Source organism: Coloeus monedula, assembly GCF_965178545.1.
Source record: "Coloeus monedula genome assembly, chromosome: 5".
In the NCBI taxonomy this organism is placed as follows: Eukaryota; Metazoa; Chordata; class Aves; order Passeriformes; family Corvidae; genus Coloeus; species Coloeus monedula.
In genome coordinates this window covers 7,912,068-7,923,531 of record NC_138785.1, presented here as the reverse complement: position 1 = coordinate 7,923,531, position 11,464 = coordinate 7,912,068, and the positions used below count along the sequence as shown (strand labels likewise).

The 11,464-nt window shown below is 35.8% G+C and overlaps 1 protein-coding gene across 2 annotated transcripts in view; it reads right to left on the bottom strand.

Moving 5' to 3' along the window:
* Positions 1-1,129: 1,129 nt before the first annotated feature.
* Positions 1,130-11,464, bottom strand: part of PCDH10 (protocadherin 10) — a gene marked incomplete at both ends in the record, with an annotated part of 29,391 nt that continues 19,056 nt past the window's right edge. The window contains 2 exons of one of the 2 annotated variants that reach the window (XM_082281382.1): positions 1,130-1,164; positions 3,093-3,188. In XM_082281382.1, coding sequence (XP_082137508.1) covers positions 1,130-1,164; positions 3,093-3,188 — 131 coding nt within the window. The remainder of the gene's footprint in view (positions 1,165-3,092; positions 3,189-11,464) is intronic. The other variant, XM_082281383.1, reaches the window with a different exon arrangement.

Here is an 11,464-nt window from a genome sequence, read left to right as displayed (position 1 = left end):
AGAAAACTGACAGATGTGTTGTTAAAATTAAACCATCTAAAAGATGATGTTTTCAGTGTTTTCAATTCTGTAGCAAATTAGTAGCAGAATTAGAATTTTTAAAAGCTTCTGCAAAATGTTTTTTAAACATTGGGTTTAAGATTAATGAGATCAGAACCTTCATGATGTTTTGATGCAGTACATGATCATATTAATCGAGTTTCTAGATATCTTTTAAAGTATCTTTCTTAATATTACAAGAAACAATCATTCCAATAATAGTAGTAAAGATAACAAGACTTATATTGGACCTTTAAAACTTTTTTCCCAAAGCTCAGTAATAATTTCAGTTCTCTTGTAAATATTTAAGCATAGTCATCTAAATTGGTGTCTGCCTCTGAGGAACTCGTGCTGCACTACAGACACAGTAGGACTTTGCTAGGAGAAAGATAAACAGAGATGCAGCTGGGGCGATCCCTGCTTTTATGCAGCACCACTGCCCCACTCCTGTCTGACACAGTGCCTTGGGGCTGTTGATGTTGATTTACCATCTTTCAGGTAAAACAGAGATTGAGTTACTGGTTGTGTCTGGCATCTTGACATGTAAATTGATGCATTTTGAAATTTTTAATCTTCAGCGTTAATATGCTTATATTACAAAACAGTCAGGCCCTTTTATAGCCATAACTAAATATTATGCATTAGGTTGCAGAATTACTGCAACTCTCCCCACCTACAAAATTTTTTGTCCCAAATCTTAAAATATCCTCTGCCGACACATAAAAAAGCATTGGATTTTAAAGGCAACTTTCATATTCCGTGTTTGTTTGGTTTTTTTCTGGTTTTGCACAGAAATTTATGTGCAAGCAAATCTCTCCATGTCTATACCAATTTCCGTCTTTTTACAGATGGGGAATATAAACCAGAGAGGTTAAATGGAAAGGAGGATGGACTCAACTTAAAAAAGAGAGCAACAGAAGTTCTGACATCTGCTTTGAGTTCTGTGTGTGTGCATGCATGTGTGTTCATAAATAAACTTTTAAATAAGAAACAGTAAGCCTCTCTGTATCACAATTTCTCCATCTGTAAAATGGGAATAATATTGCTTACCTATCTCCTAGAGGTGCAGGAAGGTTTAAATCACTATTCTTTATAATCCACTTTGAGATCCAGAGATGGCAAGTGCTATAGAAATGGAAGTATCAGAGTCAGTGTAAGAGCTGGAACAAGAACACCATCATTTCTGGTGCCTAATATCTCCACTGAGATCACAGCTCTCTCTTTCATCCCTATTTTATCACCTGTTTCAAACTCTCAAACTAGTATGCAGGGAAGCTTCATGGCTGTGTGAGTATGGGTAGTCAAAAAAAGGCTTTATTAATAAGCAATTTCGTAATTCTGACAATGTAATTATACTAATTGTACATATATTCTAATATTATTTGAGGTGAACAAGATGATTAAAGATTGTCACGCATTGCAATTAAAATTCTTAGGGTACAGGATTTATGGTGTACTGACTATTGATCCTTCCCTAAACAACAAAGATTTTGAGTGTTACAGTAAGAGCACTTAATGCATAAAATTTATATGGAATAAAATACAATAAAATACAATAAATAAAATAAAATAAGACCTGGCAAAAATATATTAAGATTCATTTGTTGCTCAATACACCCTAACAAGCCTCCCATCCACAGCAAGCTAGTTCTGTGTAGACTGATAAGAGAAGACATAAAAAGACATTAGTGGTAGTTGAACAGAAAAAGAAATGAAAAACACTAACATAAGAAACAGGAAAGAGAGAGTAAATTATGCAGTGATTATTCCTAGCTCATGGATCAGAAACAAACTGAAAATACTGTAAAGTTCTTGTTTCTTTAATAAATCTTCCTTTCACCCTGTTGCAAACCATCCTGTTGCATCCAAACTTGGTGTTGGATTACTACTTTATGAGTACAGGCAGGAGTATCTCCTCTTTTGGCAAAGCCTAGAAGGGATTGTCTGTGCTTGGAACACCTTCAAACTCTCACAATTAAATTCTGCTCCAGCTTAGCAGTGGTAGCTAATCTAACAGGGACAGAGGAAGGGCCCAGTGCTTCCCTCCACAGCTGGCAACACAAGCAGAAAAAGAAAACACATGCTATACGTTTTATAACTATTGTCACTTTCCCTCTGGACTATATTTAATAGCTCCATAAACACCTGCAGCATTACTTCTGCTCTTTACACAACTGCTGAGTCCCTCCAGAAGTGCCAACAGCCTAAAGATCCAAAGGAACTGCTAGATGATAAAATTTCCAAAGAGTATCAAATACCAGGCATGCTGTTGCTGTTGCAGATATACTCCTGATCCCCCTCCACTTAGGAGAAAGATGACCTAAATGCTTTTCTTTTAAATCAAAAAACTTATGCAACAGGAGAACAGGGGTAAAGCCAGTATGTAAACTCTTATCTTGTTTCAGACCTAGGTTCTTTAAGTTCAGACAATATCCAAGCAATATTTGCCTTCACATAGGCTTTCACATATGGGCTTTGATGCAAGCACTCCACTCACTGTCTTCTCTTGCGGGTCCCCTGTACAAACTGCATGCCTCACCATGCCACCCAGATGGAGCATTCCCCACAGAGCACAGCAAATGATGAAGGAACAGAGGAGGCTGTGACTTCCTGCATTTCACTCAGAAACAGCCCAGCTATTCTGGCCTCACTTGCAGTGAACAATAATTTTAAAAGGAGCTAATTACCTCATATGCATTACGGCAAGGTTGGATTTAAATTTACATTGTTAATTTTGACTGTCCTTATATTTTGATGGTCTGCCTTACAGTCTACATGTTAACTTTAGTAGATGAAACATGGCTCTTCACTATGTCCCAGTAGCTTCACCAGAGCCAGTAGTGGATAATGCTAGTGATCAACCAACCAGGCTGCAAATTCAGCACCCCTGCTCCAACTCAGCCCAAGCAAATAGAGACAGAGACCTCAGCAGTGGTAGAATGCATTCTGTATGAAATAACCGGGCTGTTCCACTTAACTTGGAGCTCAAGTTCAGATATCAGCAACTATATTTTTTTGGAAAGAGGTCAACAAGTGAACGGGAGCTCCCTCACCCTTCGTAGTGGTGCATCCAGGTAAAGGGTGAGACACACGGCTGGGGCTGGGGCTGGGGGATGTAGGATGGGGATTACTCTGCTGCCACCCATGTTCTGTGGATAAAAAAGCATTCCAGTCACTGCAGGTGTCAATTCAGTATATTTTGCAATCCATAAAGTCTTTTTTTTTCTTTTAAAAATGATCTATTACTTACAGAAGTTTGCTAAAGCATTGCTAATAATCTTTTATGAATATTCCATTAATGGCATAATAAAAAGAGAGTGTCTTATCCAGTCCAATAAACTTTGGAACACAAACATAAAAATAGCACTTTACTAATATATCTTTTCCTCATGAGTTAGTTTAAGGGGAACATTTTTTCTTTTCTTTCAAGGCTTTAGTGAAGAGATTTTGTTCTTCAAGTCTGTACATTCAGTAGAGAACTCTTGGATAAAACACCTTGCACTCCAGATGCCCATGTTTCATTTTACACAATTAATGTGGGTTTTTAACTCTGCATTATATCAGATAGTTGGGGGAAAAGAAAAAAAAAAAAAAGGAAGATGGAGCATACTTACTTTTGTAATTGAAAATATTGATAAATAATTAAATAAGATAGACTCTCCTCTAATGTCAGTGAGTCTGTTGGCTTTGGTGATCACTGTTTGTGTGCTTTATGAGTGTGTCTGAAGAATCCTGAGGGCCACTTAAAGCTGTTAGGTGAGAATGAGACCATATTCTGCCTGTTGAATTCTGGCTTGTGACACGACAGGGAAGGCAGGAGAAGCTCATGCATGTGAACCTGTCAGTTGCCCCAGGGTAGAATTTGCCCCTAATAATGATATGGCATTCAGTATGGCTGAAATGTTCCTTCTGCCATCTGCAAAACCCAAGATAAAAATATTGTTTCTAAAATAAACCAACAGCATTTGGACTGATGGGTACAATTACCCAGATTTCATGTGAGACAAGAAAATCAATTGTGAGCACCAGGTCTTCAGGCTATGAATAAATTAAGAGTAGGCCAAAATGCAAAAGTTTGTATTGCTGTGCTGAAACTTTTCTGGAAACAGGCTTGATTTTGACTAAGTAAATAATCTCCACAAACCATTAAAATCTTTCCTTCTGGAACAAACATGATTATGCAAAAAACCCCTGTCTTTTATATAAAGAAAACTATATAACCACATATATTGTGCTTTTCTTCCTCCTTTCATTAAGTGCATACATTTCCATGTCTATATTCATTTGAATCAGTTCAAGAAAGAAGGATTCCCGACCATGCCAAAATTTGACAGTGCTGGCTACTGCACTGACCATAATGCAGTAAACCTGACAAGCACTGTTACATACTCCAGGAAAAAGGGGCAAGAGGTTCATCCTTTGCACTTAAGTACAAAACTGCCACTTTTCAAATGTGAACATCATGTTCTTGACCAACAAAAGATTATCATTATTTTTTGAAAAAGAGTATTGACCAAATTGCTGACTTACACATATTGCCACTTCTTTTAGCTTTTTTTTTTTGAGATTGGAAAATACATACTTAAAAGGTATTTAGGTATTTTCGATGTTTAGAACATGCAACTATTTTCATATGGCAAGTGACATGCCTGATACAAATGCTGACACATCATGACAGCCACTGAAATAATGTTTCTCTGGTACTATTGGGAGCTCTGAGATTTATATGCCACCTGGACTTAGCTAATCCTCCAGAAAACAAACAAACAAAAAAGCTTTTCAGTTCTTAAGAACAACTACCCAAGTCCCAGTTCATTTAAGCAGTGACCTTAATCAACATGTGCTTTACATCAAGCACATGACTAAGAAGGATTGTCTTTTGAATCAAGCCCTGGATTTTGTCATCAATGTTCTGTTGCTCACAAGATACTTTTATGTGCATTTGATTTTCTGTTCTAAATGCAGAGAATTTTCTTTTCCACTCCCAGCAACAGCCCAGCAGCATAGCAGATGTCAGATTTGATTTATCTCTGGTTCTGATTATTTACTAACGAAACAATGCTTTTTAGTTACTACAACTCAGCACAGAAAGTACTAGGCTATATTCTATAATGTACTGTAAAATACTAAAAGACCATTTTTCCACAAGTTGCAATGGGAATAAAGCTTCTTTGTCTTTCTGTACTATTATAACCATATTATCTACCTGAAAACACTAAAGATAATACATGACATCACTATTGAAGTCACAGAACCATGGAATATTTAATTTTGCAAGAGTTCTTATAATTATGTACTGGGTTGACCTAATAAAAAACTCCCAAATTACTCCTGATGTATGTCAAACTTACAGCACAGAGCATATTCCCCAAGAATATTTCCAAATTCTCCATCAACAACTTATTTTAATTGCATACACGATCTAGTGCCAAATTCACATTTTTTACAATTCACTATAAGCTAATGATTTTGGTATTATCCTTAGTAAAACCAATATTTTATTCCTTTCTTTATTATTTTATAAAAATTGCTTGTGTGTTTATATGCAACAGTAATTTCTTCTCCTCAATCTTCTTTTCTTTTTAGTCTATTTGTTTTTGTTCTTTTTTTTTTTTTTTCAATTCACCATCTTTATTGCATTCTTACAAAATCTGCAGTACACATTTCTTTAAGCTGACAAGCCTGAAAATGAACATTTCAGTTTGAGGGCTAACCAATGCAGAATACACTAAAGGCCAGCTACAGTGCAACTTAAAATTTTCAGTGCCCTGGGGAGAAGAGGAGGGATATGAACCATTCCTCCTAAATTGCTCATAAGTGCCTCAGTTCCCTATAGATTCAAGGGAGAAGCAGACATGTAGATCACCATTTGGTGGCCTTCAGATGTGTCTAAATTATTCATGCAGGATTTGGCCTGAAATAATTAAATTTACTTGTTCTTACATGAGGTAACATGCATTACAGCATTGCATCAGCATCACACTAAATTTCTATCCAATTTATCTTTGCCATGATGTTTTTTCCAACACTCCTCTCTCCTAGCAGGGATTAGCTGGCATTAGGACCTGACAGATATGTTCCCACTCTTTTTCTGAATGTTTTATTTTCTGTTTCTAAAGCACACTGCTTGTCATGAGCAGCACACACTGATTTCAGGGAGGCTTTCCCAGTTTAGCAAGATAACAGGCGTTAAGTGTATCAAAGGCTTCTCACGAGACTTTTAAAACTTCTCTTTTTCAAAAATGCATATTGGCTTGTTTCTATCCATAAATGAAGCTTGCCCATCACCATTCTTTGTCACTTAAGACTACCAGAATGGAACGATTTATATCCACATTATTAAAATTTCTCAGCCATATCAAGCAATATACAGGGGCACAGCATGAGAACATATTCAATCTGCTTTCAGGAGTGGCACCACGCCCCAGACTTGTTAGGGAAAAAAGCTGGTTGACACAGGCTAAAGGCAGGCCAGAGAGTGTGAGAGTACAGACCATGACATTCCAGTGGTGGAAAGGATTCAATTTAGTTCATTAGAGTACCTTATAAAAAATAGTGGGAGCACAAAGCACACAGTCCTTTATCTCAAGTAGAGCAGAAAAAAAGTTATTACTGCATCTCCTTTGTAAGGTAGAACTTTTTCAGATCTCAGTATCAATATGCGCAGCTGTGTGCAGCTCCATTCAATTGTCATCTAAATTCCAATTGAGCATAGATGGATGTTAAATTAAAGCCCAAACAGTCAACTAAAAAAGTCACAAAGTGACAGAATTTTACTCTGACAAAAGATGAATTCACAATATCAGCATCTATAAAATTCCTTATGAATAAAGAAAGGTTGCGTTCAAGCAGTTTCATAATGGATCTTTTTCCAGGGCTGAATGCAGCCGAGATGCTGAAGGTGAAAAGATAAAGTCAGAAGACTCAGCTCACTTGCAAAAACAGGAGTCTGTCATTCCTGTACTTCTTAGGGGAATCTACTCTGCATCCTTTATTTTTCCTTTCTAATCCACATTACTTCTGATGACCTGTAAAAATTCCATGTAAAATAACACCATTTACACATATGAAATAGGTTCATGGGTATGCAAGAAATGCAGATTTACTCTTGCAACTCATACAAGCATGAGATTTTCAGGCAGAATTTAGGAACCAAGTTCTGAAAATTTGCTTCTCCGTGTCCCCTGTATTTTTTGTTAGGTATTGAAGTTAAAAATTATATTTTAATTGTACCTCCTATTTCCTCTCCAAAAAGGTACCCAATACCTAATTTTTCACTTTTCTGACCTCGCCATACTGTATTTCTAAAACAAGCATATTCACAGCTACTTCCCAGCAGCAGTAATCACATCCCTAGCTCGGAAATGAAGATTCTCAGTGGTTAATGCACACAAATAGAGCTGTTTACAGGCTTGCCAGATAAACAGCAACACAGATCCCTACAGCGTGCTTGTCCAAACATGATAAACTGATGCACTTCCCTCTCTTACTGGCTATTTGTTGCATTCTTTAAATGGCTCTCCCTATTTTTCCTACTTAGGTCAAGGCAAGAAAAAGTAAGAAAAAGGAAAGGAAACTCTCTAAAATTAAAGCAGTGGAAATGACTGTGGAAAATCACAGTTATTGTGTACAGCAAAAGACCCAAAGCAAGTATAATTGCCTCTGCTCTGCAGGCCAAGGAGTTCCTTGGGCAGAGGCACGCAGAGAGGAAAGGACTTCGCTGTGCACGGACCCAAGAGCAGGCACACATTCAATTCTCCAGCTCCTGACTGTCACAATAAGGAGGCTTGTACATTGAAGAACACCATTTATTTATAATGAATAGAATTTGCCTATCAAAAATAAATAACTTTAGTGCCTTTGAAAATTTTAACTGCAAACGTCTCCATGCTTCCCAGGGAGACTCATGACCCTAAGTGGCTAAATTACTTCTGTCATAGGATTTAAATTTATAGGACAAGAGGTGTTCTGGAATTTTAAACCAGCGTAGCACAGTAATTTTAAAAATTACTGTAAAGTTTCAAGCAATCTTTCTGCTGGGTTTTTCGGTCTTCTTCGTACTCCACTGGTAGGAACACAGAAAACGGTGTCCCATAATTTAAAAAGAAAAATCTCCACAGATGGTATATGCACAGCACACATAAGCACTCTCAAAATTGACCTAAATGAATAAATATAGCACCAGCCTGAGCTAGCTAAGATACACAGGACTTCTATGCATTCCAGTCAGAACTGGCAAATACAGACTTTTACAGCTATTAGAGGAAAAGAAGTAGTTGAAATACCTATTTTTAAGACTGACTTAAAGTATCATTTTCTTTCAAATAAAAATTACTAAATTTTTAAACTTTTTCAATTATTTTCTTGCACTGTAGCTGGGAAGAGCTCTAGCGTCATCTAAGATAGAAGATATTATGTAAACCTAAAGACAGGCACAATTTTTAATCAGTATTTTGTACAGTCCTGGGTACTGTTAATTCTGCCCAAGACCGCAGTTAAAGAAACAGATTGAAGCAAATAGTATTTAAGAGCTATCACCTGTGCTTTAAAACTAAAAGAAGAATGCTTATTTCCCTTTCTTATATTCACTACTTCCATAAAAATTGATTAAAATAATGTAATGTATAGGTTTTGTTGGGCTAAAGCCCAGTTATCTTTGCATATTTATAAATTCCTTTCTAATTTGGCTTTCTGAACTATACATTTCCTTTCTATTGCTGCAATAATGCCCTGTAAGTGTTCTTCCCCTTGAGCAGAAGCTGGAAGAAAAATACATTCCCAAGAAGAATACATTCCCAAGAAGAATGCAAACCAGTCGTGAATGTAAGATAAAAATACCTTTCAGAAGTTATGCAATAAACACTGAACAGTTGAATCATAAGAAGCGGTTTATTCGAGATCATAAAGAACCTACTATTATGCATAAAAATACATCACAGTCTTGCTCTCCCTCAATTATATTTTAATTAGCACACATTTAAGTTTTATTTCAGGTGTAGGAGGTTTATTGTAAGATTTATTTACCTAACAGAGATGATGTATCTGAAGTGGCAAACGAGGTATAAGCAAATAAATCTCAGCATTTCAAATACAGCAAAAAAGGGGATGTTCTACTAGACTTAATAGAAAATAAAAGGTTTCCCATTAGGTTTCTTAGCATTATTGGATGATGGCCTTTCAACTCATTCTCCATTTCTGCTAAGAAATTTTGCACGTGCAAAGTAATTCTCATCTGTGCAGAAATCAGAGCTGTATCCTGTCCTAGGGATAAATCCCTGAATGTAAGTCAGGAGTTTCTCTGTGGCAGGATATCCACATAGTTTAACATTCTTTTTGAGCACAAAACTGTACTATTGACAAAGGAACAACTCTTTGAGTGTGCACATATAACTTGTTTATTCATGCCAATAAACATTTTGTTTCAGTATAAATTTTTTAAATCCAGCATTACAATATTTTCTTCTTAGACCAAGAACTGTAATATGTACATGCAATTTATTTGTGCTAATTTATTTGGTTTTACTTCTGCGACTTTTCACTTCAAGTGAAAATTGAATTAAAAAATTGAATTAAATTGAATTAAAAAATATTAATGAAGGGATCAGACAGCTCACAAATTTATACCTGATTTGTATTAGAAATCACGTAGACTAATTTTAAAAGCAAAAATGCAGACAGGCCTCATTTTCAAAAATTATTCAAGTGTCCCATTCAAAATAGCCGTTATTGATGTTTACATAAACGGAATACTATTATGTCTATCACATCTGTGATAAAACTACCCAAATAATTTCCAGGAATGAGATGTAGTTAATCAAATAAAAAACTAAAGAAAGTTCTTCTTCTGTCATATTGAGTGTACCAAAGTGTAATTTCTTTCTCTTTTTTTTTTTGAAAGTTGTTTCAAGACAATAAAGAATTCTTGCTAAAAACATCTTTTCAAATATTTATGTTAAACATCAGGAGAAAGTGTTGTGTTACAAATCCTGGCATACAGAATTGGGCCTTTATGATCCTAACTAGATCAAAATACACAATAAATATTTACATGCACTTTTTTTAATCCTTTGAAAAATAATCAAAGGATTGTGAGGCACTTCTTGTCCTGGTGTAAATACATGAACGTTGTTCTCCTCTAGGTCATTTATTCCAATCTAATTCAGGGAGATGGATAATGACTGTAAGTTAAACTGTGCTTTGTGTTAGCTCTGTGGTAGATTATTTAAAATTAATTAATGGTCCAATTCTGAAACATTCAACAGTGAAAAGGGTTTTGAAAACTTTTTAATTTCCTTTGTAAACCAACTCGACTTGGATAGATCAAATTGAGCAGGTGACAAATACTCTGTAGAACGAAACCATCAGATTTCATGTGTACTTTCACAGAAACACAGGGACTTGTGCTCGGACCAAATTGTGTTCAGACCTCCAGAGTACCTCTGCTGCAGAGCGAGTCAGTGGTGATCCAGCCAAAGAAGCACAGGCATGGAATGAGGCCAAACTTACATTTAATTTCTTTGGATGATACTAACAAGTCTCATCCAAATCCTCTGACTATGCAACCCAGAACTATGTGCATCTATCAAAGGGATGATGTTTAGAACACACAAATCAAAATGTCCAGAGAAAGGAATTTTTTTCCCCCTTTCCAATTCACCTTGCTTAGACACCAGCTCTTTGGGTAAGAGATCAGCTTTTTTATCCTCTATGTCCTACCTAACATGATAAAATCCTGATTCATACATAAAATATGTTGATGGTGTTGGCAATAATTGCTGTGATAATGATACCGTTTCATCAGTGAGGATGAAAATGCTTGAGCGTGTGTAGAAAATGTTGCAGAGCTAACTAGGGGGCTACTTTAGAACACAGTTATTATTCCAGAATGTCTCCTTGTGTAAACACTGTTATTTCATGCAGGAAATTGTGCCCTTATGTAGTTTATTTTAATCTGCTTTCAAAGTAGATTAAGCATTGCCAAAGTAATTTTTTTAGAGCAAAATAAGCATTTCTACATAGAAAGTTAAGGGTTTATGGCAGTTTTGTATATTGAAAATATCCTAACCTTTTAATAGGAAGAAAAATTATTCTATCACTAATGTCAGTATGAAACTTCAGGAAAGTTCTAAAGCATTACAAAATTATTACCTATCTAAAATGAACCAAAATTATATTTTAAAAAATGAAAGCTATTTCTTATCAATTATAGGGCAAAATACTCCTGAGGCAGATTTAATGGTGCTGTTTCCACTGCTACCAACTCAGGACCTGGTTCAAAGTATTAGAAATAGAGCAGAATCAGATTGATCAGGTATTCATTGTGATGGCAGTCTCTGTTAAATATCCTACAGAATATGGTCCAACAGAGTTTGAATCTTGGATTAGGGGTTTTGGTAACTACAGTAATATTATTTATAAAAATAAT